The sequence below is a fragment of the Chroicocephalus ridibundus genome, chromosome 29, assembly GCF_963924245.1.
Source record: "Chroicocephalus ridibundus chromosome 29, bChrRid1.1, whole genome shotgun sequence".
Lineage (NCBI taxonomy): Eukaryota > Metazoa > Chordata > Aves > Charadriiformes > Laridae > Chroicocephalus > Chroicocephalus ridibundus.
Genome location: NC_086312.1, coordinates 517,958 through 545,855, shown reverse-complemented (window position 1 = coordinate 545,855; position 27,898 = coordinate 517,958). Strand labels below are relative to the sequence as shown.

Genomic DNA, 27,898 nt, shown 5'->3' with positions numbered 1-27,898 from the left:
CATGCGCCACTGCCACGCTACTGCTGTGCGCATGCGTCGAGTCGTGCGGGCGGTGGCTACGCATGCGCAGTGACGAGGACGCGCCGCTTCAGCCGCCCACTACGCAGGCGCTGGGCGCCCCCCCTCGCCGGGAACCGGAAGTGGGTCGTTGCGGTCTCTCGCAAGATGGCGGCGGGCGGCCCGGAACCGGGTCCCGTGGACGAGCTGGTCTCGTCGGTAACGCTTTACCGCCGGCGGCCGCGGCTCCTCCACGGCACTGTGTTGCCCTTCGTGGCGGGGCTCTACCCGGCCTGGTTGTGGCTGTGGGGACCCCGCGTGTGGGCGGCATGGGGGGAGGCGGAGGCGGCGGCGGTGTCGGAGGAGGAAGGCCCGAGGCCGGGCCCGGGTCCCGCGCCCCCCGAGGCCGCGTTGCTGACGCTCGCCGCCATCGGTGTGGTCCATCTGCTGACGGCGCTCTCGGGGCTGTGGTCGGTGCACGCTCACTGCGCCCTCACCTGCGTCCGGGTGAGTCCCGGGGCTGCCGGTGCGGCGGGGCTGGGTCGCGCTAGAGAATCCTCCGGGGCTGCCCGCCGGCAGCGCGGGGAGGTTCTTGCCGCCCCCCGCGGGCTCTCCTGTCGTGCGGGGGTAGCTGAGGGCGCGGGGGCGTTCGGTCTCCTGCTGGGGGGAGCCGAAGTTTCTTGCGACGTGGCAGAGCCGCATCGGCCATGTAAGAGCCCCGGCGAGCGCGGTGAGGGTGAGGGGCGTGAGGATCCGCTTTGCACGGAAATACTTCTCCCTTTAGCTGGGCTTGGGCAGCGTGGCTGCGTGCTGGCGGGGGGGAAGGAGAGGGCTGGAGCCCCTCTGCCGTGGGGTGGGCTGAGAGAGTTGGGGGGGTTCAGCGTGGAGAAGAGAAGGCTCCGGGGAGACCTTGGAGCCCCTTCCAGTCCCTAAAGGGGCTCCGGGAAAGCTGGGGAAGGACTCTGGATCAGGGAGGGGAGCCATTGGATGAGGGGGGATGGTCTTAAACTGGAAGAGGGGAGATTTAGATGAGATCTGGGGAAGAAATTCTTGGCTGTGAGGGTGGTGAGCCCCTGGCCCAGGTTGCCCAGAGAAGCTGTGGCTGCCCCATCCCTGGAGGGGTTCAAGGCCAGATTGGACGGGGCTTGGAGCAACCTGGGCTGGTGGGAGGTGGCCCTGCCCATGGCAGGGGTGACACTGGTGGGTCTTTAAGCCCCTTCCTAACTCAAACCATCCTGTGATTGTCTGAGAAGTGCCTGTGTTCGGCAGGCCCCAGAGCAGCGTCGGGGAGCCCAGCAATTTGTCTGCACGCAGGCAGCCTGGGATGAGTTGAGAGCTCAGGGAGGCGTCTCACTGCCTTTGCTAGTGTTGATTGTTCTGTCTTTTGACAATGGACCAGCTGGTTGCCATTTTTGCCATCGCTATTGTACCCGTGTCTTACTGACGGCTATACCTGCATTAACTGCAAGTGAAGTACAGAATATACTTCTTTTGGTGGTAGGGTACGATTTTGGGGATGGATTGTTGTCATCGAAATGTTTTTGGTTCTAACAATGGCTTTGGAAAAGCACCGGGCTGCAAAGAGCTCTTTTCTCTGTGTGACTTAATGTGACCCAGCAAGAATTCCTCCTGACTCGTTGAAATTCGGGGTCTGTGATCCGCTTTACGAAGCGTGTCTTGTTTGTGTTTCAGGAACCTTGTCCTAAGAAAGCCACATTGGCTAAAGTTGTGCCAACCCCAAATAACGGCTCAGTAGAACTGGTGCCACTCCACAGAGACCAGGTAAGGACACGGCTGTCAGCTGCAGAGCCGACGTTTGTCGTGTGCCAGGGAACTGCTACGTCGTGCCATCAGCCTGCCATTTATTGGCTTTTAACTTAAGTAATTAGGGAAAAATCAGCTGCAGTCAATGGAAAACGGGGATGTTGGAGATTGCACAGTGTTTCCCGGTGTGTGTACCACAAGCAGAATTATAGATGTAGGGTCGTTGGGGCTTCTTTCCTTCTTCAGGCCAGATGATGTGTGGAGCGAAATCTTTGGGGTGTATTCAACTGGTTGGTTTTTTCTCCCTCTCTGCAGGGCGAGGACGGGCAGGAAGCCCTTTCCTTTGAATTTCAGAAAATCAAATACTCGTATGAGACAGACGGCAAGAAACAGTTTCTTCCTGTAGCTTTCCCTGTGGAACATCCCCTTTGTTACTACCAGAATGCCCGAGGTTATCAGGAGGACAAAGATATCCGAGCAGCTGAGAAGAAATACGGTACAAACAAGTGAGTTTTCCAGGTGCAGATCTCTCTTTGCCGAAGTTGTGTCAGGAACAAAGGTGTTGGACCACAGTTGTAGCCCCGGTTTTTAAATTTCAGTTGCTCCCAGCACTTGCTTCAGATTCCTTTAAGGACAGAGAGCGGTATCGGACAGAGGGGTTTTCTCCAGGTTGGGCTATAGATGGAAATTAATTGCGTATAATAAATTAACTGAAACTAAGTGATGGAAAATAGAGAGATTGTGGACATTCAGGAGTACAGCCTGGTGTGACACCAGGGGCTGCAGGTGCCTTTTGGGTTGGGCTTTTGCTGAGAATCTGGAACTTTTAGGTTAATAAGGATTCAATTCTTTCCCAGGGCTGAGATGGTGGTGCCGGAGTTCTTGGAACTCTTTAAAGAAAGAGCTACAGCTCCATTCTTCATCTTTCAGGTAAAATGAGCAAACAAAAAGAGCTGTAAATACTTCTCCCCGCTAAAAAAAACCCGCGAGAATTCCTTACAGTCCTGGCCTGAGAGCCATAAATCTGCTGGCAGCTTTCTAAAATCGGGCACAGATGCTGTTCTTGCACTGTAGTATTGATTTTACTTCTGGGAACGACCCTGTTTCTCCCTAATGACTTACTGTGATTTTTCTGGTTTTCTGGCTTCCTACAATGAAACGTGTACCAAGTTAGCTTTAAAAAAAAAAAATCCTAGAAATGGAAGGCTTTTCTTTTCTGAGGGAGGTTAGAATAACTTCTGTGCCCTGTTCTCCCCCCAGGTGTTCTGCGTGGGTTTGTGGTGCTTGGATGAATACTGGTATTACAGTGTTTTCACCCTCTCCATGTTGGTTGCGTTTGAAGCTTCTCTGGTCCAGCAGCAAATGAGGAACATGTCGGAGATTCGGAAAATGGGCAACAAGCCCTACATGATCCAGGTAATTGGACCCAGAGAGGATTGTGGATGAAGTTTTTGCTGTAGCTGTCTCTTACTGATCTGATATTCCTTTTTCCGCCTTTTCTCCTCTGATCCTTCTGGCGCGTGCAGGGCTTCTCAAAGTGCTTTTTGCTTTTTATCACGCAGGTTTACAGAAACCGCAAGTGGCGCCCCATTTCCAGTGATGAGATTATTCCAGGGGATATCGTTTCCATTGGTAAGGACTTGCATCGTGGTTGTAAGCAAAAGCTTGTTTCCAATCAGATTCCTTCCAGCGCGTTAAATTATGCAGTGAATTGGATTAGGCATAAAAATCTAATGGTCTTGATCAGGTGCTTTCGAGGACTTTTGATTCGTAGGTGTCACAATTCAAGGCTCTGAGAGCTTAATCCTTGGGCTGGCTCTTAAAGGGGGCTCCAGGAAAGCTGGGGAGGGACTCTGGATCAGGGAGGGGACGGTTTGAAACTGGAAGAGCGGAGATTTAGATGAGATCTGGGGAAGAAATTCTTGGCTGTGAGGGGGGTGAGCCCCTGGCCCCGGTTGCCCAGAGAAGCTGTGGCTGCCCCATCCCTGGAGGGGTTCAAGGCCAGGTTGGCCGGGGCTTGGAGCAACCTGGGCTGGTGGGAGGTGGCCCTGCCCAGGGCAGGGGGTGGCACTGGAGGGTCTTTAAGGTCCCTTCCAATTCTAACCATTCTGTGATCTCTTGGACTGGCTAGCTCTCCCCAAGAAGGGTAAATACCTAGATAAATCAGCCTCAGATTCTTCAGCTTAGGGTTGTGAAGGTGAAGAGTTCCCTTCCGCCTGACAATATCTTCCTGGAACGAAAAGGGGAAGGGCAGATCTCCCTTAACGCTCTTTTCCTTGTTAATGTTGTGTTACCCCAGGCTGTGGTGTCGGTCTTTGAAGCCTGAGCAGCAATAAGAACTAAGTGACTTCATTTTAAACTTTCCTGGTGTCAAAAGAGACTTGATAACCTTCAGACCCTTTTGGTTCTCAGCCATGCTGAGTGGGTACGTGCTGTGGTAGACGTGGCAGCCGTGAGAGATCGGAAGCTTTAGGAATCTCCTGTATCTCCGCTAAACTGAAGGAGAGCTGTGCCCTGCCGGACGAATCGCCAAATGATAGTTGCTTCTGCCTTTGAGCTCCTTCTCAGTTTTAATTTTTGAATTGCAGGCCGATCTCCTCACGAAAACCTAGTGCCGTGTGACGTGCTGCTGTTACGTGGCAGGTGTATTGTAGATGAAGCTATGCTGACGGGAGAGTCCGTGCCGCAGATGAAGGTCTGTGTGAGACGTCCTCTGTCCTGTCCCTTTCTTGCAACCTGGAAAAGTACAAATATTCAAGCCGCTGCAGCATCGGCGAGTGCCACTTAGTTTCTTTGTGTGAATGCTGGCCCGAGCAACCTGGTCTGTTTGTTACCTGCTCGCTACCAGTGATGGATGGTCTCTGGTAAATGAGAAACAGAAGTGGCTGTTTTGTCTGGCTGTGTCTCCGGCCTTTGGGTCTGAACTCCGTCGTGTGGGCATGCCATCGCCCTCCTACGCATTCCCCAGTCCAGATTCCTTTGGCTGGGTAGAGGTGGGAGGAGGAACAAGTGTAAAGCACTTCAAAACCCTTAATATTCCTCCTTTTTGTGCCAGTGGGTGGCTTAAAAATGATAAAGTAATGCTTGCAGAGCCTCCGTTGCTGAGTTCAGTGTGCCAAGGGTGAACTAGTCTCCCGAAACCAGAATTTCCCCAGATGCCAGGCTCTAAACCCAGAGCGATCGGGAGCTGAATGGCACGTGAGGGTCTAGGTTCAGCTCGGGCCACCTTTGGCCGAAGTGAGAGCGTCTTGAGGGATAAGAACAGGAAGGAGCGCTGGAAGTTTCCATGTTGATAGCTGTGAATCTGAGAGCTGCGCGTTGTCCCGCAGGAGCCTGTGGAGGATCTCAGTCCAGAGCACATCTTGGACATGCAGACGGACTCCCGCCTACACATCATATTTGGGGGAACAAAAGTGGTGCAGCACATCCCGCCCCAGAAAGCCAGCACAGGACTGAAACGTACGTACCTGCACAAATTCCCTCCGAGAAGGCACGTCTTGTACCGTAGATCTATTTTAAGTGGCTTTGCTGCAATTTTTGGAGGATGTCGTTGAGTCGGTCTCTCTGGCCTGGTTGCTAAGAGTTTACTTGGATTATTTCTTCCTCTTTGTAAGTGAGAGGAGGGCGTAGCTTCAAGTGTATTCTCTCTGTGATAAGCCTATAAAAGGTGGATGCTAAGCTTGCTGTCTTCATTCCTGCTCCAGCTGTCGATAATGGCTGCGTGGCGTATGCTCTGAGGACCGGCTTCAACACATCTCAGGTGAGATTTCAACCTGTCTTTGTCGGTGACGCCGGTCGTGCCGTTCAGCCGCTTCGCTGTAAGGAAATCCTTACGAAACACAGCAGTGGGAAAATACAAATCGGGGCCTCAGAATTACTTGGGTTTGGAAGAGGAATGAATTAAGGTCGGTCTTTTCCCTGCGTGTCAAATAAATAGTCCGCCGGTTGATGCGGAAGCCCGGGAGTCGGGAGTCAGGGTTCCTGTTGTGACTGCCCCCATGATGTACACGCTTCGGCTCCTGGTTGTCCCTGTTTCTGTAATGATGATTGTTGGAAAAAGGCAATTAAGTGTGTTTGTAGAGACTAGGGATGTGAAAGTGAGCTTTTTCAATTGAAAATTGGAGACTGCTTCAAAGAAATCATCGGCTTAATGATGTGGCGACGAGTTTGGGGTTGGGTTTTGTTTTTTTTTTTTTTAACAGATTAATTATGGGTGACTCTGGGCTGCTGCCTAGATCGCAGAAGTAATTTTCAGGCTCTGGCACCGAAACACCCGAGTGTAACTTTAAAATTGGGTTTCATAGCTATTTTTAACAAACTGCTGCATGCTGCAGAGGTGGCTTCTTGCACTGAAGGCTGTTCTTCTCAGGGGAAATTGCTACGTACAATCCTCTTTGGGGTGAAGAGAGTGACAGCCAATAACTTAGAGACCTTCATTTTCATCCTGTTCCTGCTGGTCTTTGCCATTGCTGCTGCAGCATACGTCTGGATCGAAGGTGAGATTTCTTCTTGCCTCTTCCAGGTCTCTACCCAGGACTTGTACCAAAGTTGACGTAATTTCTGAGAGTTACAATAGCTGGGTTGGGCTGCGCCAGTGGTTCAGTGTAGGGGCCCACACTGCATTCTGGATGCTTTTCTTGCCCTCCCGCAGCCCTTCCTAGGTAGGTGAGCTTCTTTGTGGTACTCACCTTAGCTCTGTGGGGCACGCAGTCCGAGGACGAGGAGGTATCCGTCTCTCCCGTCTCATTCCCTAGGCACCAAGGATCCTAGCAGGAACCGGTACAAGCTCTTCCTGGAGTGTACTTTAATACTGACGTCGGTTGTTCCACCTGAGCTTCCCATCGAGCTCTCTCTGGCCGTCAACACCTCCCTCATCGCCTTGGCCAAGCTCTGTAAGTACCGAGCCTAAACACAGAAACAAAAATGGGACTGTTTTCTTGTGCCTGGAACCGGCGGGGGGGGTGGTGTGTCAGCGAGGAAACGAGTGTGAAATTCCTGTAGTCTCCTCGGTTTCTGCTCAGTGAGAGTACGGGGTTTGGAGCTGGTGTGTGGGAGGGGGTTTAAATCCCGAAGAATTTAGGAGTTGTGTGCTTTGAAGTGGGTCCTAAATCAAGTGTAGGAGGGAATGTCTTCATACAAAAGTCGGCTTGCTCGACAGTCCTGCAGTTCTGCATCGAGCAGGTTCCTATATATGGAATAATAGGGAGGTCAGGGACTGTTGGACCGCATCCCTCGGTGTCTGTTCCGGTTTCAAACGCCACAAAAATTCCAAATGGGGAGTTGAGGGTTCGGTAACTCCAGCTGAGAACCCCGTTGATGGCTCCTGTCTTGTGGTAAAAGCCGCCGAGCATCCTCTCCTGGCTTTGCTGTAGCTCGTCTCTCACAGAATTTCCTCTCCTCTCTTCCAGATGTGTACTGTACGGAGCCCTTCCGCATCCCCTTCGCAGGCAAAGTGCAAGTTTGCTGTTTCGATAAAACGGGCACATTAACCAGCGACCACCTCGTCGTGAGAGGAGTAGCTGGGCTCAGGTAGGTCCTGGGGGATTTTCGTTACGTGGTTTGCTGGGCTTTGGGCACGGCGGGAACTCCTCAGGCCCAAGTGAAATCCCAGCCCAGTGGAGAAGAGAAGATAATCGGGGGTTTAGGGATTGGAGCGGAAGGAGAGGGGGGTTGTTGGTCTCTGGCAACGACTGTGGGCTCAGGATTTGTGAATTTAATTGTCTTGGGAGGGACTTCTTACACAGGGTTTTTATGGAACCAAGATCTTCGCTGCTCTTCCATGCAGCAGCATCCTGTTTTCTCATTCCGCTGCCGTAATGAACTGTGCCTGAAGGCCAGATTCTGCGGCAGAGAGACATCAAGAGTCCTTTGATTCTACGGTTACTTAAATGCGTTCGTTCAAGCCTCTGCTCCGAGTGTTCTGTTTGAATCAAGTTTGCTTCGGAAGACTGGCGAAAACGATGGGCTTTGGCACCGTTTGCCGTTGAGCCGGCGCCAGATTTCCTATGGCTTTGATCTCCCCCTGAGAAGCTCCGCTGTTTACTGTGTTAGAGTAGGAATGGTGTTTTGGTTTTGTTTTTTTTTTCTTTTGCTGGGAAAAAATCCAGCATTTGTCTGAGATAACATGAATGGGGTCTGTTAACGTGGGCAGTCTCTCTTTTTTTTTTTTTTATGCTGCAGGGACGGGAAGGAGGTGACGCCGGTATCTGACATCCCTGTAGAAACCCACCGAGCCATTGCTACTTGCCACTCCCTTGTGCAGTTGGATGACGGGACGCTGGTGGGAGATCCCTTGGAGAAGGCGATGTTGATGGCTGTGGACTGGACCCTGACCAAAGGTAAATCCTTTGGGATTCTCGCTCCTCCCTGATTGTTACATGAGCTCCGTTTACGTATGCTTTGGGGTGGGTTTTTTTGGGGGGATGATGATGATAACGCTGTTTTTGTCAGTTCTGAGCGAGAAGTTAGCTAGTCTGTGGAGATTTCCTATGCCTCATGCCAGCAAGGAGTGAATTCCGGCTGGTTATGATCCCAGAAACTGATTTGGGGCGGTGGAAATCCTTGCACTGCATGTCTGAAGGACAACAAATAGCAGAAGTTTGTTCTCGGGACTGCAGACGCCGCGTTCTGCAACTGGCCACATGCTCGGGTTGGCGTCTTTAATTCCAATTTTGCCGACCCAGTAAGACCAGGGCGTGACAGCGCAGGTCGCAGCGGTGAGAACGTGACGGGTGTGGGTTTCAGCGTGGGCTGCGGGACGTCTCTCTGGAGCCTTCCTGCTCTGTTTTCTTGGCTTTCGCGTGCGCAGGTAACTGACGTAGAAATCTTCCAGAAATATTATATACGTATCCCGCTCTTGTGGTTTTTTTGCTTCTGGGTTTTTACCTGCGATAATAATATCTGCTGGAAATACACCTTCAACCTGCTGTATTCATATCAATGCACGTAGGTTTTCTGATTGGTTTTGTCCCTTAATTCTTGGCACGAGGGAGAATTCCCACCTCTGTATGCTTTTATCTAAGGAGAGGAAATTTATATGATCTCGGTGACCTACGGGTTCCTTTGGGAATGTTGCTTTTGATACCGAGAAACCTTTCAGGATTTCCTGATCTGTTTGTTTCCAGATGAGAAAGTTTTCTCCAGAAGTATTAAAACTCAGGGACTGAAAATTCACCAGCGCTTTCATTTTGCCAGTGCCCTGAAAAGAATGTCTGTCTTGGCGTCGTACGAGAAGATCGGCTCGACTGATCTCTGTTACATTGCAGCTGTGAAAGGGGCCCCAGAGACGCTGCACAAAATGGTGAGCGCATCTCTAGGAGAGGAAGGGCCTTCTCTAGCACCTGGGCTCGTCCCCTTCTGCCTCTGCTTGTCCCTGCGTTCTGCTTCGAGGAACCCGCAACAAATTCATTGTGGTTTAGACGTTTATTCTACCACCTGATGACCTCTCCCACGCCGGGAATGGGAATCGGTGGGGGGGGAAAAACAAGGAAACCCAAGGGTTGAAATGTAAACAGATTTAATAGAATAAGACTAGATACCTAATAACTCTAAAGAACTTATTTTGATCCCGATACCAATTATACTCAGCCCATTCTATCAGGAGGAAGCCGGGCGCTCCCGGCAGGGGATGGCAAATGTGGGACACTGCCAGCGCTGCGGCTTCGGGAGGAAGGGAAGGGCTCAGGGCTCCGGCACCGGGGCGAGGAGTTCTCAGGATGGCAGCCATCAAGGGAAAGAGAGAGGCAACTCCTCAGCAAACTTTCTAATCTCCATATAAAGTGATGTTCACGGTATAAAATAATCCTGTTGGCAGCTTGGGTCGAGTGCCTGGGTCTCGCTCCTCCTCATCCCCGCACCTGGGGAGCTCAAACACTGAGATCTTGAACCCCACACCCCAGAGCTGGCTATAAACTAAATATTGCCACCAGTTCAGGCACCGGAGTCTTCTAAAAGCGCAGTTTTCCCAAGCCTTAGAAGGGAAAATTAGTCCTGTGTCGCTCACACCGGGACACGCTGCCACGCCGTCAACCCACATGACGTAGGGATTTCATCCTGCACAGCGAACCCCTGCCTGAAAACAAACTGGGGAGTTTCAGGCTAATCCCAGTGAGGTCCGAATGTCTCACCGTACGCGCTCCCGGCCCTCTGGCTTTTGCTGACGGCAGAGGGCTGGATCCGGGGAATCTCCTGGTTTGCCCCTGATGGTGAGGGACCCTCCTAAAGGTGTCTCTTTCCCCCTGTTCGCATATTTACCGTGAAATGCTGGAATGTGCTGCTGAACTGTGTTTGGAACTGCATTAACCCCATGTTTTTCCCCACGCCTTCTCTAGTTGTCTCAGTGCCCAAGCAACTATCACGCTGTCCACACGGAAATTTCACACGAGGGGGCAAGAGTGCTGGCCCTTGGCTACAAAGAACTGGGCCACCTCACTCACCAGCAGGTACATCTGGCTGCTTAAGCCTTGAAATCGAGCTCCCGTTAAAGGAAACGGAGGCGGTGCGAGCAGGGAAGAGGGCTTGGGACTCTTTTCGGGATGCGGTCGCCCAAAGCTGCTGTTAAGCGCGTTGTTTTTACGATCTGAATCTTCCGGAAAAATCGCAGCCTCTGCGTTGTGCTCCCAGCTTTGAATTCCTGTGCGTCGTTGATCAATTCTTTTGGTTTCTCCCTTCGTAAAGCGGGGTCTGCTCTTCCCTTGTAGCAATCGAAGAGGCTTAGCGTTGAACTTTTTAGCTGCGAGCCTGGCTTTAGGTGGGGATGGGGACGCGTAAGTGTTTTCAGGGCCATCTCCGGAGCTTTGTGCCAAAAAAGCCTTCCTTCTAGAGGAGCTGGGCATGGTGCAGGGGTGCCCCCCGCGTCTCAGAGCACCGGTTCCGTTTCTAGTGATGCTTTGATTGCCAGGAATCACCCTTTGGAAAACGGGATTGCTGCGACAGAGCAGCAGGTAACACTCTTTGCCGATTTGCTTTGGCAGGTGAGAGAGATGAAGCGTGAAACTTTGGAGTGTGATCTTAGATTTGTTGGATTCATTGTGGTTTCCTGTCCTCTCAAAGCCGATTCCAAATCCGTCATCAGGGAGATCCAAAACGCGTCGCACCACGTAAGCCTCGGCAGCATCCTGGCCTTACTGGTAGCTGCGGTGTTTGGCATGTGGAATTCCAGCACCGGAGGCCTTTGTGAAGCGAGGGCAAAGGCTTCCTCATGGTGAAGGCAAAGAGACCTTGTGGATATAATGTTATTTTGGGGTGGGATTTGCCCTGGCCCAGAGAGTAAACCTTTCGGCAGGGTGCTGCGCAGAGTTGCATCTCCTTAGGGGAACGTCCCCAGCATCCAAGCTTGGCAGAAGGCTTTTCAGCGTAAAGAAAACTCGCTGGGAAGTGCCGCTTATCCACCCGGAACTGATTTTTGACCCCTTTGGCTTTCCCCTCAGGTAGTGATGATAACGGGAGACAATCCTCTCACCGCCTGCCACGTAGCCCGGGAGCTCCACTTCCTCCAGAGGGAGCACACCCTCATTCTGCAGCCTCCCGCGAACAAAGGTGACCCGTCCCCTGCAAGAGAAATGGCTCTGCCTTTTGGAGGACAACGGCCACAACCCTCCTGGGGCCTTGTGTCAAAGTCAGCCACGTGCTATTAGCGCTGCTGCTGGGTGCTGATAAGGGAAACGACTCGCTTTCCGGCATCCCAGATAACCCTCTGTCCTTTGCCCCTCTCTTCTCTGCCTTGGAGTTACTCTGCAAGCTCCATCCGTTCTCTGCAGCTCCTAAACCGAGCTGTCTGAGCACCAAAATAATAAAAATAACGGCAGCTTGAAGGCTGGGCAGGTTCTGAGCCCACCCAGGGAAGCCGAGAGCCGTGTCACTGACTGCAGGGTCCACATAAAGGCTGTACCTAGAGGGAGGTGGGCACGTCGCTGTCCTGAAAAGTGAAGGGTCTCGTGTCCGTAGTGCCGAGGGGCTGCAAACGCCAGGGGCAGCGTCTGCGGGGCGGCTGGGAGCGTTTCTCACAGCCGGGCGCCTCACAGGCACGCTCACGTCAAGCTCTCGCATCTCTTTCCAGGCTCCAGCTGGCAGTGGCAGTCCATCGACGGCGCTGTCGTGCTCCCACTCTTGCCGGCCTCTTTGCGAGAGCTGACGCAGCGATACGACCTGTGCGTCACCGGGGAAGGTCTCTCTCACCTGCAGTCTGTGAACAGACAGCAGCTGCTGAAACTCATACCGCACATCCAGGTGTTCGCCAGAGTGGTGCCGAAGCAGAAGGTGAGAGGTTTCAGCTGCTGGTAAAACCCGGTTTTCATAGAATCGTAGAACCGTAGGGTTGGAAGGGCCCTCTGGAGATCATCTCCTCCAACCCCCTCCAGAGCAGGGTCACCCAGAGCAGGCGGCACAGGAACGCGTCCGGGCGGGTTTGGGATGGCTCCACAGACGGAGACTCCCCCACCTCTCTGGGCAGCCTGTGCCAGGGCTCTGCCACCCGCAGAGTCAAGAAGTTCCTCTTCCTGTTTAGGTGGAACTTCCCATGCTCACGTTTGTGCCCGTTACCCCTTGTCCTGTCCCCGGGCACCACTGAGAAGAGCCTGGCCCCATCCTCCTGACACCCACCCTTTAAGATCCCCCCTCAGCCGTCTTTTTTCCAGACAAAAAGCCCCAAATCCCTCGGCTTTTCTTCAGCAGAGAGATATGTCCGTCCCCTCAGCATCATTTTGGCAGGGTTTTCATCTGGAGCCGCGTAGCTGCTGGCACGTGCTTCACGTTAAAGCGGTTTTCTGCAAAGCAGTGTAACCTCTCCCGATAGCCAAGCCGGCAGGAAGCCGAGCCATGGTGTTATCCTAACGAGTCCTGAGCCCCTTGGCCCGTTCTAGCTCTGCGCTCCTCAAACGGAGCCAGAAGGTGAAGCTTTTGGGAATCTGGGGGTGAGGCCAGCGAGTTCCTGCAGAACAGAAGCACTTGACCAAGCCCAGAGAGCAGCGTATCGGAGCGCGCGGGCTGCCAGCGCTCACTCCATGGGGTTTTTTGGGTTTTGTTTTGTTTTTTGCAGGAGTTTGTAATCACTACTTTGAAGAGCCTGGGCTACGTCACGCTGATGTGTGGGGATGGCACTAATGACGTCGGAGCTCTGAAACACGCAGATGTGGGTGAGTCCGCAGGCAGGACTCACGCGTGCCCCTGGCTGAGTTCGGCTAGCGTTCCTAAACGCAAACCCAGCGCTGTTTCTCTGGCGTTTTCAGGGCTGGGATCATAGAATCATAGAATCTTCATGGTTGGAAAGGCCCTTTGAGATCATCGAGTCCAACCATACACACGCGAAATAAAAACCAACCGACAATCTCTGCCACTAGAGCATGCCCTGAAGTGCCCCATCTAGACGTTTCTTAAACACCTCGAGGGATGGGTTCTCAACCCCCTCCCTGGGCAGGCCGTTCCAGTGCCTGACCGCTCTTTCAGGAAAGGAATTCTTCCTGATATCTAACCTAAACCTCCCCTGCCGCAGCTTCAGACCATTTCCTCTGGTCCTGTCGTTATTCCCCTGGGAGAAGAGGCCAACACCCACCTCTCTCCACCCTCCTTTCAGGGAGTTGTAGAGGGCAACGAGGTCTCCCCTCAGCCTCCTCTTCTCCAAGCTAAACATGCCCAGCTCCCTCAGCCTCTCCTCACATGCCCTGGTCTCCAGACCCCTCCCCAGCCTGGTCGCTCTCCTCCGGACACGCTCCAGCACCTCAATGTCCCTCTTGTACAGAGGGGCCCAGAACTGAACACAACACTCGAGGTGAGGCCTCGCCAGCGCCCAGTACAGAGGCACCATCCCTTCCCTGCTCCTGCTGGCCACGCTGTTCCTGATACAAGCCAGGATGCTGTTGGCCTTCTTGGCCACCTGGGCACGCTGCTGGCTCGTGTCAAGCTGGCCGTCCACCAGCCCCCCCAGGTCCTTTTCTGCCGGGCAGCTTTCCAGCCGCTCTGCCCCAAGCCCGTAGCGTTGCTTGGGGTTGTTGTGACCGAAAGGCAGGACCCGGCACTTGGCCTTATTAAACCTCCTACAGTTGGCCTTGGCCCATGGATCCAGCCTGTCCAGGTCCAGGATCGATCTGACCAACATCGTTTGGTGGCATAAACTAACAAAAAGAAGAAGGATCTCTGCGCTGGTGGAATACCCGCGGCCTGCGCACCAGCAGGAATTAACTGGGAGAAAGAGTCTGTCCCTCTTTATTTTTCCCTAATCTTTACTTCAGCAAGTGTAACGTCTCTGAAATCCCTGCGTAACCCGCCCAACTCCAGGTGTAAATAGCAGCTGGGCTTCCTGCTGTGTGGAAACGCTCTGCCGGCGAAGGGATTACAGCCCTTTTTTCCCCTGCTTTTACGCTCCTACAGGAGTGGCGCTGCTGGCAAACGCTCCCGAGAGGCTGCCGGAGCGGAAGAAGAGAACCCGAGAGGGACCCAGCGACGGGAGACCTGCCCCGCCGTCGGTGGGGAGCGGGGCCGTGAAGCCCACGTCCCGCGGCGCCAAGCACAGGGTCCTGTCCCAGAGAGAGGAGCAGCTGGCCATCCAGAGGGTCGGTAACCAGACGTTTAAAAGCCCATTAATTTATCCTTGCTCTTTGTTCCTCCCCTGCTTTACCGCTAATTCAGGGAATGGCGGGAGGCACTGGGAAAAGACCAGCTTTTCTGCTTCTCACCCTGAAATAACAGGACGGATTCGGGCAGGGGAGGAGCTGCTTTCCCAGCCGGCCACGGAGCTGCTGCTGCACGCGGGAAGGCTTCTCGGCCTCACCTTGGCCGGGGGGGGGACGTGGGAGAGGACAGTACGAGATCATCTTTGGTCCATCTTTCTTTTATTCGCCCGCAGGAGCGGATCAGTCAGGTCCTGAAGGATTTGGAAGAGGAGCGTGTACCAGTGGTGAAGCTGGGGGATGCCAGCATCGCGGCCCCCTTTACCTCCAAGCTCTCCTCCATTCAGTGCAGTAAGTGCCTGCCGGGAGCTGAACCGCTCGCCCGCGTCTCCCCGCGGCCTCGTTCCCCCCGGGGGGAACGAGCCTAGATCTGAAAGAAGCCAAGACAGAGGGCGTGGGGTGGTGAGAAACGCCCCCAAACCTCTGGCTTTGTCAGCTTTTTGTGCTGAGCAACCCCCGGGGGTGTGTGTGTGTGTGTTTCTTGGATGGGGAGGTGAGGGGTTACCTTCCCTCCGCACCGCTTCGGAAAAGGAGAAGACTGAGGGACGAAGCCCCCCAAGCCGTTTTGTTTCCAAACGCTGCTTCCTCTTGCTCCTCAGTCTGCCACGTGATCAAGCAAGGCCGTTGCACGCTAGTGACAACCCTCCAAATGTTCAAGATCCTTGCCCTGAACGCCCTGATCCTCGCTTACAGCCAGAGCGTCCTCTACCTGGAAGGGGTGAAGTTCAGCGATTTTCAGGCCACGCTGCAGGGTCTGCTCTTGGCCGGCTGCTTCCTCTTCATCTCCAGGTCGAAGGTAAGGCGGGGGGGGGACGGCGGCCGGCCGATGTCAGCCGTATCGGGATTACCGACAGAGCATCTCTCTCCCAAAACAAACCAAAAAAAAACATTTATTTTAAAAAGTTAACAGTCCACAGTGCTGAAGAAGGTGATTTTTTTTTATAATTCTTTTTCATTCCCCTGGATTTGGGAGGCTCCTGGGGCCGGCGCTTGCCAAAGGGAACTTCTTGCGATGGCGGGGGAGGCTTTGTTCAGGTTAGAGGACGAGCGGGTGGGAAGATAAAAACGCCGGTAAATGGTTGCACGGAGCCTGGTGCCTGCGCCGGTTCAGCTGCGGCTCTCGCCTTCGCCCGAAGGTGGAATCCTTGCAGGATTTTCCTGAGAAGCACAAAACAAACTTCAGTGGGATTCTGCTGGAAAACTGCCTCGAGGTGGTCAGAAACCAGGCGAGTCTGACCCCCCGCTTTGCTTTTCTCTCCCAGCCTTTGAAGACGCTTTCCAAGGAGCGCCCGCTGCCAAACATCTTCAACCTCTACACGGTGCTGACGGTGCTGCTGCAGTTCCTCGTGCATTTCCTCAGCCTGGTTTACCTCTACCGCGGAGCCCAGGCCCGCAGCGAGTCCAAGTGAGTCTCTCTTCCTCCGACACCCCGATTTTTATTTTATTATTTTTTTTTTATTTTATTTTTTCCTGCGGTTGCCCTTTCTGGGAACGCTTTAGCGAGCTTCGGGAGTTTGACGTGTTTAGCCACGGGCCAGAAAAAGCGTTTTCGAGCTGCACGTGGAGCGCGTGCGGCTCGGCGTGGCGAGGACGCGACGCAACGGGTGGGAATACGGTGGGTGATCCGTGGCAGTTCCGATGCCTGCTGTCCCCACGGGCAAGGGAAGTAGAAATGACACCGATGAGGTGGATTTCTGGAAAACTTACGAAGAAAAACACAAAAAAAAACCCCAAAACGTATTTTTTTTTTTTTTCCCACTTGAATTTCATGTTGTGGAAAAACCAGCAGCTGCAGCCGCGCTCGCACCCGCGCACGTATTTGGGAACAAACGGGTTTTGCCCAACGGAACTTAAATTAACTGGGGTCGGGGGGGGGCTGCGCAAGGGAAGATAAATATTCCTGGTGATTCCGAGCCCGGTCCGCTGATCCCCAGCTTTGTTTCCCTTCAGGCAGGAGGAGTTTGTGGATCTGTACAAGGAGTTTGAGCCCAGCCTCGTGAACAGCACCGTCTACATCATGTCGATGGCGATGCAGATGGCCACCTTCGCTATCAACTACAAGGCAAGTCACGGCTCCGGCCGCACCGGAGACGCGATTTTGTAATGAATTGAGGCGCGACAACGCAAAGCGATGCTGTTCTCGGATCGCCAGCTCCCTTTTGTCAGTGCTCTGCGGGGGGCGGGGGGGGAAATCTCCCTCTTTTTGCACCAAATCGGAAGGAGCCGAGTGTCCCCAGTGGAATTTTCTCCGACTTAACGGCCTCGCCCCTGCTCACGCTTTCTCCCCGCTGTGTTTCAGGGCCATCCTTTTATGGAGAGTCTACGCGAGAACAAACCTTTGCTGTGGAGCATCGTCCTTTCGGGACTTGCCATCGTGGGCCTTCTCACGGGCTCTTCGCCCGAATTCAACGAACAGTTTGGCTTGGTAGAAATCCCTACCGAGGTGAGCCGGCGGCGTTTCTCCGCCCCTGCTGAATTTTACGTGCGGTTTCCCAGTGAGAGAACAGGAGCTCTAGAGGAATCGTAAGGATTTCAGGAGAATGTCAGGCAGAGAACTCCTCACAGGAGCACTACCGGCCTAAAGAGCTTTAAGTGAGAGGACGTGGGAGCAATTCTCCTGAAGCGTTGGGGTGTCGCTGCAGCCTGGGGGGGTGGAGGGCTGGAGAACAGCCCTGAGGAGAAGGACTTGGGGGTGTCGGTGGGGGGAAAAGCTCAATGGGAGCCGGCAACGTGCGCTGGTAGTCCGGAAAGCCACCGGCAACCTGGGCTGCCATCCCCAGCAGGGCGAGGGGGGGGATTCTGCCCCTCTGCTCCGCTCTGGGGAGACCCCCCCCTTGCGGCGCTGCGGGGCTGGAGGAGGCCCCGGAGATGCTGGGAGGGCTGGAGCCCCTCTGCTGTGGGGCCGGGCTGAGCTGGGGGGTTCAGCCCGGAGAAGAGAAGGCTCCGGGGAGACCTTGGAGCCCCTTCCAGTCCCTAAAGGGGCTCCGGGAAAGCCGGGAAGGGACTCTGGATCAGGGAGGGGAGCCGTGGGATGAGGGGGGACGGTTTTAAGCTGAAAAAGGGGAGATTTAGGTTAGAAATTGGGAAGAAATTCTTGGCTGTGAGGGGGGTGAGCCCCTGGCCCAGGTTGCCCAGAGAAGCTGTGGCTGCCCCATCCCTGGAGGGGTTCAAGGCCAGGTTGGCCGGGGCTTTGGCCAACCTGGGCTGGTGGGAGGTGGCCCTGCCCGGGGCAGGGGGTGGAACTGGGGGATCTCAAAGGTCCCTTCCCACCCAAAGCGGTCCATGATTCTGGATAAAATTCTTCACGCTGAGGGTGGTGGGATCCCGGCCCAGGTTGCCCAGAGGAACTGCCTGTCCCATCCCTGGGAACACTCGAGGCCCGGTTGGACGAGGCTCTAGTTGAAGATGTCCCTGCCCATGGCTAGATGGCCTTGAGAGCGCCCTTCCAACCCAAACCATCCTGCGATTCTATGGATTTTTACAGCGTGCTGTGACGTTTTTACCATTTAGCCATTTTTTTTTTTACGTCACGTCGCGCCGCGCCAGGCAGAAGCCCGAGAAACCGAGGTGAGGGACTGAAGGGCTTGTCTTTCTTTTCCCAGTTCAAGATGGTGATCACCCAAGTGTTGCTGGCTGATTTCTTCCTCGCCTTGTTAGTGGACCGAATCCTTCAGTTTCTGCTGGGGAGCGCAAAACTTAAAGTGCCTTCTTGAAAGGGCTTCCGAGGTCCTCGCCGTCCCCCCCGGCAGCGCTCCGCCACCGCCGGCGCCCGGGGCCGCCTTTCGCCATCGTGAGAATCATCCTAAATTCTTCTGACAAATAACTCTGAGCCTGTCGAGACGCGGGCCGGGGTGGGGGCGGGGGGGAAACTTTCTTCCAAATCATGTGGAAATCACCTCTTGCGAATCGAAACCTGACTTTTTAATGTTGCCGGGACGTTATCAATCACCAACTTTCGGGAGTTTTGTACTGCCCTAAAGGTTTAAGGAAACGTTTACAGAATTTGGTAACTAAACTGAGAATCGCTGTATTTTGAAAGGCGTTTGGAACTTCCTTTGTGGGGCTGGAAGCTTCGTGGTGGTTTTAGGAGACGACGAGGTAAAACGGCGACAAAGCGGAGGCGACGTCGAGGGTTGTAGGAGTTTTTACGTGACACAAACGCTACAACCGCCCTCGGTAACGTCCGGAATAAAGAGTTGTAGCGTTGACGGAGATCAGCCACTGCCACCACCTTCTCTACGTCGTGCTGAGCCCGAAGTTTGTCTTTCCAAAGGGGTACAGAAATATTTTTTTGGCAGGTGAGAAGAGCAAAGAAAGACCTTTATTTATTTTTTTTTTCCTCCCGAAGCGATTCCCCTGAGGGGGTAGCGTTGGCGTTTCTTCACGTCCCCCGAAATTTCATCCCGCGAGAGAGAGAGGAGCGAGGCCCGAGGGGGCGTTTGGCGGCCTGGAGGCGGACCCCGGTGCTAACAAACGCCGGGTGGGAGCCTGGCGGCCGCCGTTCGTTCCACTACGAAAGCGTAATTGTACTGCAAAGGAAAAATGAATCGCTCAGGACGAGACGCTGGTAGTCGAGAAATTCAGAACACGACCCGAGGCGCACGACCAAAGCAGCCCCTTTACCTCTCTCTCGATATCGGCGAGCGATTTAACGTTGAGGTCTGCAAGAATAGCCTAAAAAAAAAAAAAAAAAAAAGATATTAAGACTAGTTTTGAGGTAGGACTGAAGAAAAAAAAACAAAACAAACAGCTTAAAGGAAGACTCACGTTGCTGCCGGAACTGAGCTTGCTCTCGAACTTGGGGTGCAGCGTGAAGGGGACCCCGTCCATCGCTGGGAAGGGAAACGGGAGACGCTTCAGGATCAAAGGAGCCGCTCCGAAACACCCTCCCCCCCCCCCCCCTCCAATTAGTGATTTGGGGAAGGGGCCACCTTAGCCCCCCCGGGAAGAGTTTGAGCGAGGCGTCAGAGACGGCCCGATTCCAGCAAGGAACAATTTTCAGGAAGTTTTAAGATAAAAACTTGAGCTCAGTTCCGCTCTTGAAAGGCAACAAGCGTGCGTGAGCCGACACCCGGCCTGTATTTTAATTTTAAAATACCCCTTAACTACGAAAACGCTGGTTTGAAACGCAGCTTCCCCGGCGGAGATTTCCCCGGGAGGAAAGGCGTTACCCGAGAGGCCGTAGACGTTGGAGGCGTCGTAAAGGGCTTCGTGCTGAGCCGCGCGTTTGATGCTGCAGCGAGCCGGGGGCGACCTGTAGCCGAGGAGAGTAATTAATAGGAGAGTAATTAATAGCCGGGAGATACAGCCGCTACCGCGCCCCCCCCCCACCACCAAGGGAATGGAAACGGCGAGGTGGTACCAGCAATCCGCAGGATTTATTCCCAGTCCCGGCCTGGGTTGGGTGGGGTAAGAGAATAATTAGCCTAAATTAGCGTTGACGTACTTTTGATCGGAGTCCGAGGCCTGGAGCGAGAGGTGCCTCAGGCCGGCGCTGATGCTGCGGGGCTTGGGGACGGGTGGGGGGCTGCGTTTCAAAACCGGCCCTTTTTTACACCAAATGGCAAAATTACCCATTTCCCTGGGAGGAAAAAAAAACAAACAAACAAACAAACAAACTCCAAAACCTGAGGTTTTTGCCCCGAAGGGTGGGAGCGTTGGCGGGGGGGGACGGACGGGGTGCGGGCAGGGCCCCCCCTACCCGATTTTCATGTACTGGGGGAGCGCTTTGCTCTTGGCGCTCAGCTGCACGTCCACCACGGCCGTCTCGGCGGCGTCCACCGGCGACAGCTTCACGTAGAGCCGTTTTTTCCGGGAGATGCCGGTTCCTGCCGGGGTGTTTGGGGGGGGAAGGAGCCGGGACAGGACCGGGGGGTGGCCCCGCTGCCCCCCGTTCCCCGGGGGGGGGTCTGTGTGTGTTGGGGGGGGGGGGGGGTGTCGGCCCGGTACTTACGAGGCTCCGGGAACTCGGGGGCGCGGGTGTAGCCCGGGGGCTGCGGGCTCCGGTCGCTCAGCACCACAACGTCGGTCACCACCGGCCCCGCAGCCGCCTGGACGGGACGGAGCTCGGTACCGGACCGGGCATAGAACCTCCGGTGTCCCCACCCGGGGCTGGCATCCCCATCCCCGGTGTCCCCCCTCCCGGGGCTGACACCCGTCTCCAGTGTCTGGCTCCGGAACTGGTACCCCAAGTCCGGCGGTGTGTGTGTGTGTGTGTCCCCGGGGCTGGCACCCCCGGTCCCGGTGTCCCCGCCTCAGGACTGGCAGCCCCAGCCCTACCGGTCCCGGTTCTTGCCCCCCAACCCCGGACCTGGCCTCCGCCGGTGCTCACGCAGAGGTACCCGCCGCTCTTGTGCCCGAAGCCCTTGCCCAGGTTGGCCGCCGCGCCCTCCACGGTAACGGTGATCTGCGGGCACAGGGAGCGTCAGCCCCCGGCCGGACCGGGCGGCGGTGCCTCCCCCAAGCCCCGTCCCTCCCCTACCGCCGTCCAGCCAGCGGGGAGCGCCTCGGGCGCGGCGGCCCAGGCTACGCCGGTGAGCGGAGTCTCCGCCGCCGCCATGGCCGCCGCTTACTTCCCGGGAGGGGCGGAGCTCCGCCCCCCTCCCCGCTGCTGGGCAACCATTGGGCCCGTGCGGGCTACAGCTGTGGCCATTGGCTGGCGCGTTCTGAGCGGCGTGTGCGGCAGCCAATAAGCGGCGACAGACCCGCCTCCCCCCCGACGCCTCCGAAGGCGGAAGCGCTCGGGGCACGGGCCCTCGGGATGGTACCGAGCTCCCATTAGGGGGCGCAGACTGTGGGAGCGACGATTGGCTGTCGCGCTCTGAGCGACGTGCGTGGCAGCCAATAAGCGGCAACGGACCGCCCAGGGCGCCTTCAAACGCGGAAGTGCGGGTGTACCGGGCACCGGGGGGCACCGGGCTCCCACTGCCTTTATTGAGAGCGGCCCCGAGCGCGGTCCCGGCCGCCGCCCCGCTCAACCCTCCGCTGGCGGCGTCTCCCTGGGCGGCGGGGCGATCAGCTTGCGCACGGGGGAGTTCTCCAGCTGCTGGAAGGTCCTGGTGGCTGGAACGAGAAAAAAAAACCAAAACGCCATTAACCCCCGTTAACGACCCTCCAGGAGGCTTCCACCCCCTTCCCGGAGGGCTCCCGCTCACCAAGCTGCTCCGACAGGCGCCGCAAGTACTGCCGGCTGTCCTCGCTGAAGGCCTGCAGCAGCTTCACCGCTTGCTGGAGTTCATCGAGCTGCCAAAACCCAACGGATGACAAAAAAAAAAAAAAAAAAAAAAAAAAAAAAAGAAAGAAAAAAATCACGTAAATCCGTAGCGGGAATAGAGTATTTCCCCCCCCGGGAGCAACTCACCACCAGCTCCATGCAGCTCAGCACCTCCCCCTGCGCGTCCAGGATCTGCTGGTAGTCGGGTTTGGTGCGCAGGACGTGGGCCTGGGAGGTCTGGAGGTGCTGGAGGGGCTCTGCCCGGCCGCCGTCGCGCCTGCACCCCTCCAGCCGCCTGAAACCAAACCCCCGGAGTCAGGGAGGGGCGGGGACGGAGAACAGCTCATCCACCCACCCCCCCAAAACAGCGGTACCCCCCAGCAGGGTGCACCGGAACGCCTCCAGGAGGGTCTGGAATATCTCTGGGCAGCCGGTTCCAGGGCTCCAGTACCCTCAAAGTAAAACTTTCCCGATTTCCCACGTTCCAGTTTGTGCCCGTTGCCCCTTGTCCCAGCACTGGCCACCCACTGGAAGGAGCCTGGCCCCATCCTCTTGCCACCCGCCCTACAGATATTGCTGAGGGCCCCTCTCCGGCTTCCCTTCTCCAGGCTGAACGGCCCCAGGTCCCCCGGCCCTTCCTCACCAGAGAGATGCTCCATCCCCTCATCATCCTCGCAGCCTCCGCTGGACCCTCTCCAGCAGTTCCCTACTCTTTCCTGAACTGGGGAGCCCAGAACTGGACCCAGTGCTCCAGGTGTGGCCTCCCCAAGGCAGAGCAGAGGGGGAGGATGACCTCCCTCCACCTGCTGGCCACCTCAGGAGACCATTGGCCTCCTTGGACAATTTCTGGCTCGTGGGCAACCTGTTGTCCACCAGGACTCCCAGCTCTCTCTCCAGCAGGTCACCCCTAACCCATACTGGTGCGGGGGGCTGTTCCCACCACCAGGCGCAGGACCCCGCACTCGCCCTCCTTGAACTCCATGAGGTTCCTCTCCAGCCTGCCCAGGTCTCGCCGCAGGGTGTGTCACCCCCAAACTCCCTGTCCCCTCACCCAGGTCACCGAGGATGATGTTGAACGAGGACCGGACCCAGCCCAGACTCCTGGGGACCACCACTAGCCACGGGCCTCCAACCAGACCCTCCACCGCCGATCCCAACCCTCGGAGCTCTGCCATGGGGCCAGTTCTCCATCCACGTCACCGTCCTCATCTAACCCGCGCTTCCCAAGTCACCGATTTTCTTTCCCAAGGCCAAACGCAGGGGTGAGACGGGGGGAACGATCCCCACCTGGACATTTCCTCGGCGCTCTCCTGGTAGCGCAGTAAGAGCTGATCCCAGGACTGACACTCGGCAGTGAACCTGCGGAGCGAGAAGAGAGAGCAGGGGGCTGTACCCGGGTCTTCCCTCGGGAAAGCTCAACTGCAGTGCAAGGTGCGTCGGAAAAACAGCTAAATACACCCAAAATACCCTCTCAAAGAGGAGTCCAAACCCATACTGGTGTCAGAATCCATCTTACCTGGCAATGCACTCCTTCACTTGGGCCACTGACTCATCCAAAGCCGAGTCCAGTAAAATCCTAAAGTGCAGAAACAACATCAGCAGGATACAGGGAGACCTACACGTTCCACACGCGTACGGCAGAGGGCTCTGGTGCCCGTTGGGTGCTTATGCAGCGTAAATGCTTCCAATTGCAGAACGTAAAAGAGAAAAGTCTCCTCGATCTCCTCAACAGAGATAACACCCCTCCAAGTATTCGCTGTGCTGGTGGTCCAGAGACATCAGCCCCAAAAACCCCTCATTGCCACAGGCAACGGGGTTACTCTGTACCTTCAAGAGGACTGGGAGGCCATAAAGCAAACCCAGAACAGAATCGTTGAATGAGAGAATGGTTCGGGTTGGAAGGGACCTTAAAGCCCCCCCAGTGCCACCCCCTGCCCTGGGCAGGGACACCTCCCACCAGCCCAGGTTGCTCCAAGCCCCGGCCAACCTGGCCTTGAACCCCTCCAGGGATGGGGCAGCCACAGCTTCTCTGGGCAACCTGGGCCAGGGGCTCACCCCCCTCACAGCCAAGAATTTCTTCTAATATCTCCCCTAAATCTCCCCTCTCTCAGCTTAAACCCATTCCCCCTCGTCCCACGGCTCCCCTCCCCGATCCAGAGTCCCTTCCCGGCTTTCCCAGAGCCCCTTTAGGGACTGGAAGGGGCTCCAAGGTCTCCCCGGAGCCTTCTCTTCTCGAGGCTGAACCCCCCCAGCTACATATGATCCCTGAAATACATAATTCTTATTATCCGTGTGCATATACCTGTGATTTTTATATATATTTATTCATTTAGCACATAAAATCTTACTTGGTCTGCCTTTGGTTTATGAACCGCCCCACTTTCCGGATCCTGCGTGTGTAACCAAGGGATAATATGGTGGTTTCTTTCCCATTTTAAAAGTTTCACCTCCCTAAAATCGGCTGCCGTAACTGCACTTCCCTCGCTGGTTCTGTTAAGAGTTGTGGGGATGAGGGAAGGCAGCTCATTAAAATGTTTAATTTTCAACACGGCTGAGTTAGGAAGGTTTATGCCGGCAGGGTGAGGTCCTTGTAGGTGGCAACAGGCACATTTTGTGTTGAGGCTTCTCCTCCTTCTCCCCCCTCTGCCCCACAAAACAACACCGACTCGCTGCTTACGCTCCGCAGGGGATGAGTTCGGTGAGTCCTTACCCTTTAGGGTCTTCTATGCAGCTCTTCAGCGTTCCGTCTCGCTTCAGCTTCTGCATGTATCGCTTCAGGTCTTCGGAAACCGAGTCCACTGAGATGGAGACAAAATAAAACAGGATAAAATAAGGCTCATACCCACCACTGCCTAAAAACACTGAGAAATGAAGCTGTTCCCTAATCAGGAGATAACGTTCCAATTCCTTGTCAGACGGCACTTGAGTTATTTACAGTGTTTCTGAAGGAATGACTCGTGCCTGTGACTGTAGGGGACTTCAGTGTGTCCATTTGTCTTCCAGAGGCTGCAGTCACACGCAGCATCTTAAAAACATAATTTACGCATTTTTACCTGCACCCACCCCTTCTCTGCTGGGTTTCAACGCTCAAATAAAATACCACAGGGCCGGTATTTTTAAGTTTGGGATTGCCCTTGCTGACACATACAGCCCACCTTACCGTTCGCTTTGAAAGCCTCGGGGCTAAAGCCGTCAGTTTGCTTCAAGATGTGTTCGAATTTCTGTGCAGAAAACTAAGGGAAGATGGAAAAGAAGGTCTTAGCGCCCTTTCCTGGGGTGGCAAAGGTTGTGGGAGATCTCGTTACTGAAGGAGAAAGGAGTTCCTTCCTCCCCCAGCCCGTATTTCACAACTCAGTTATACAAATCAGAACATACGATTAATGGCAGAGAAAGGCAGGAGAAAAAGAATTCGCTTTTTAAATGCGAGGATCTTACCTGGAAACTGGACAGCAGCAGCGTGGAAAGCCGGTCTACCTCTGGCAAATCCAGGCTAATTGATTTGCTTAATTCTGAAAAATCAGAACAAAATTGATTAAGAACAGTTAAAGTCACACCAAGGTACAAACAGCTGGAATGTCCCCGAAAGACGCTACAAGCTGCTGTTGCGTAGGAGTGCAGCTTGCAGGATACAGAAGGAGCAGGGAAAAGGAGGAGAAACAGAGTTCCTAAGACGGAAAAGTCACGCTTCAGGCTCAAGCATGGAATGAAAAGGCAGAGACTGCAAAGCACTGATCTACAGAAGCCGTTAATGCAGCACCTCATCTTCAAGTACCGGGACCTCCGAGACCGTGGCCAACATGGACACGGGTGGCTACCAGTCAGGAATAACGCAATCACACTACAATCACCCTAAAGGTCGTGCCATGAAATTGAACTTCAATTCGCTACAGGCTGCCCGGCAAGTTTCTTGAGAGAGCTTGGTAAAGGGAGCGGAGCACGTACCGGTGACGTCTTGGTGAACAGGAGGCAGAGATTTTCGGCGTTTCGTCCCCTTCAGGCTCGAGCGACACCAAGAGCGCCGCTTGGCTTGAGGAGTGGTGCTGAGCCGTCTCGGGGACAAGTTAAAAGAATTCAAGGCATGGTCTTTCCTGGGACTGCTTCTCCAGGGGGACAGCCGCTTGGGGCTGGGTCCGATGGGGCTCTTCCCGAGGCTGGGACTTTCCTGGGACCTTTTCCTCACAGACACTCTGGTTGTCTCATGGGAACTAACGTTCTTCTTGCTAACAGCAGTTACATCAGGTGGCGTTAGGAATTGCTCAGGATCTGTTTTTTTCTCTCTGGGATCAGATTCTGAGAAAAACAGACATAAACAATACGTTTAACAGCGTAAAAAGTGAGGAAAGGGTCTTTCCCAGGGAGTCAAAAACACTGAACCTGTTCTTTGTGCTTTGCTTTCTACCTGTCCTGGTCTGAGCAACACAGGATTAATTTCTCTTTCAGTAATTTTACTTTTCAGTAAGGTCTCCTTTAATGCTTCGGAAAACTGCACTTTTAGAAGCCTCTAGTATCTGAATTTGTGAAAATATTTACTTTATAAGCCAGCTCTGGGATGTGGGTTTCAAGGTCTCAGTGTTTTCAAGCTCACAAGGTGCAGGGATGAGGAACGAGACCCGGGCACTTGACCCAAGCTGCCAACAAGATTATTTCATACCATGAACGTCACATTCAATATAAATGGGAAAGTTTGACGTGGAGTTCTCTCTCTCTCTCTCTCCCTTGATGGCTGCCATCCTGAAAACTCCTCACCCCGGTGCCAGAGCCCTGAGCCCTTCCCTTCCTCCCGAAGCCGCAGCGCTTTTGTTGTCCCCTGGTGGGAGCACACGGCTTCCCCCTCCTAGAATGGGCTGAGTATAATCCTCCTATACTTTATATTGGTATTGTCTCTTTAGTATTATTAATTATTTAGGCTTATTCTATTAAATCTCTTTAGCTTTCAACCCTTGGGTCTCCCTGTTTCTCCCCGATTCCCCTTTGCAGGTGGGGAGGGGTAACTGGGTGATAGAATAACTGTCTAAATGACAACAAGTTGTTGCGTGTTCTTCAAACCCTAACGCTACCTCGGAGCAGCAGCAGCGCCGAGGGGTGATGGCTGGATCACTGCATCACAGCCCCCCAGGCCTGCCGGTGCCTCCGGTTCTCCCTTCCAGCACCGAGATCCTTCTCCTGGGCCGGTGCCCACCAGGAAAGAGGGTGATGCTCGGCACCGCCCTGCCCTCCCCGCCGCCCCCCTTCGAATAATAGAATGCTCGAGGTTGGAAAGGACCTTTCAGATCATCCAACTGTTAACCCAACACTGCCGAAGCCACCGCTAACCCATGTCCCTCCGTACCACGTCTGCCCGGCTTTTAAATCTCTCCAGGGATGGCAATTCCACCACTGCCCTGGGCAGCCTGTCCCAACGCTTGACAACCCTTTCTGTGAAGGAATTTCTCCAAATATCCATCCTAAACCTCCCCTGGCACAACTCGAGGCCGTTTCCTCTCATCCCATCGCTTGGGAGAAGAGACCGACCCCCCACCTCACCAAAACCTCCTTTTAGGGGGTGTAGAGAGCGCCGGGGTCTCCCCTCGGCCCCCTTTTCTCCAGGCTGGACACCACCAGCTCCCTCAGTCACTCCTCAGAAGTTCTCCAGACCCTTCTCCTTGTTCTCCAGACCCCTCACCAACTTCACTGTCCTTCTCTGCACTCGCTCCAGCCCCTCCATGTCTTTCTTGTCCTGAGGGGCCCAAAAATGAACACAGCCCTCGAGGTGGGGCCTCACCAGTGCCCAGTACGGGGGGACTCTCACTGCCCCGGTCCTGCTGGCCACACTATTGCTGACACAGGCCACGCTGGTGGCCTTCTTGGCCACCTGGGCACACCGCTGGCTCGTATTTAGCCGGCTGCCGATCAACAGCTTACCTGACACCGCACCTTCGGCCGCCGGGCTGGCTGCGCCGGGGGAACGCTGAGGTGGGGGGAAAAAAGGGTTAGGAGCCCGGCAGCGCGGCCTACCCGCGGCCCCCTCAGCCGGGCCTCCCCCCTTTCCCCAGCGCTCACCTCCTCCGACGGCCGCGCTGAGGCGGCGGCGGCGACCGGGGACTCCGCCATGGCGGTGGCGGGCGCGCGCGGCGGCCGTTGGGCGCGGGGCACGGCGGGAAAGCGGCGCCCTCAGCTGGGCGCGTGCGCAGAGGCCGCCTCGCGCCTCCCCCCTCCCGCTTCCCGCCCTCCCCCGAGGTGAGGAAAACTGAGAGGAAAAGGGGAGGGAGGAGGAAAAAAAAAA

The 27,898-nt window shown here is 55.1% G+C and overlaps 3 protein-coding genes across 5 annotated transcripts; 1 reads left to right on the top strand and 2 right to left on the bottom strand.

Moving 5' to 3' along the window:
• Positions 1-116: 116 nt before the first annotated feature.
• ATP13A1 (ATPase 13A1) lies at positions 117-18,588 on the top strand. 2 transcript variants are annotated; one of them, XM_063318908.1, is made up of 26 exons: positions 117-504; positions 1,690-1,779; positions 2,077-2,267; positions 2,619-2,691; positions 3,022-3,177; positions 3,324-3,393; positions 4,350-4,456; positions 5,091-5,220; positions 5,466-5,521; positions 6,131-6,257; positions 6,516-6,653; positions 7,170-7,290; positions 7,942-8,099; positions 8,886-9,061; positions 10,092-10,202; positions 10,734-10,859; positions 11,190-11,298; positions 11,819-12,018; positions 12,797-12,893; positions 14,125-14,306; positions 14,600-14,714; positions 15,023-15,219; positions 15,686-15,828; positions 16,374-16,485; positions 16,723-16,866; positions 18,026-18,588. In XM_063318908.1, exons 1-26 carry the CDS (start codon positions 166-168, stop codon positions 18,134-18,136), a joined length of 3,579 nt encoding a protein of 1,192 aa, XP_063174978.1. In that variant the 5' UTR covers positions 117-165; the 3' UTR covers positions 18,137-18,588. The 2 variants fall into 2 exon arrangements, with proteins under 2 accessions (XP_063174978.1, XP_063174979.1); XM_063318909.1 differs by lacking the exon at positions 10,092-10,202.
• A 134-nt stretch (positions 18,589-18,722) lies between these two features.
• Positions 18,723-21,057, bottom strand: MVB12A (multivesicular body subunit 12A). The gene is made up of 9 exons (XM_063318936.1): positions 20,905-21,057; positions 20,734-20,829; positions 20,377-20,473; positions 20,125-20,251; positions 19,870-20,004; positions 19,595-19,677; positions 19,191-19,255; positions 19,047-19,097; positions 18,723-18,952 (listed from the first exon to the last, which is right to left on the bottom strand). The coding sequence occupies exons 1-9, from the start codon at positions 20,980-20,982 to the stop codon at positions 18,890-18,892; spliced, it is 795 nt and encodes a 264-aa protein (XP_063175006.1). The 5' UTR covers positions 20,983-21,057; the 3' UTR covers positions 18,723-18,889.
• Positions 21,058-21,317: 260 nt separating this feature from the next.
• On the bottom strand, positions 21,318-27,806 carry DSN1 (DSN1 component of MIS12 kinetochore complex). 2 transcript variants are annotated; one of them, XM_063318928.1, is made up of 11 exons: positions 27,676-27,806; positions 27,538-27,583; positions 25,579-25,926; positions 25,072-25,145; positions 24,797-24,869; positions 24,347-24,434; positions 23,153-23,212; positions 22,924-22,995; positions 21,787-21,931; positions 21,578-21,665; positions 21,318-21,485 (listed from the first exon to the last, which is right to left on the bottom strand). In XM_063318928.1, exons 1-11 carry the CDS (start codon positions 27,724-27,726, stop codon positions 21,397-21,399), a joined length of 1,134 nt encoding a protein of 377 aa, XP_063174998.1. In that variant the 5' UTR covers positions 27,727-27,806; the 3' UTR covers positions 21,318-21,396. The 2 variants fall into 2 exon arrangements, with proteins under 2 accessions (XP_063174998.1, XP_063174997.1); XM_063318927.1 differs by having other exon boundaries at positions 21,784-21,931; positions 27,676-27,805.
• Positions 27,807-27,898: the final 92 nt, after the last annotated feature.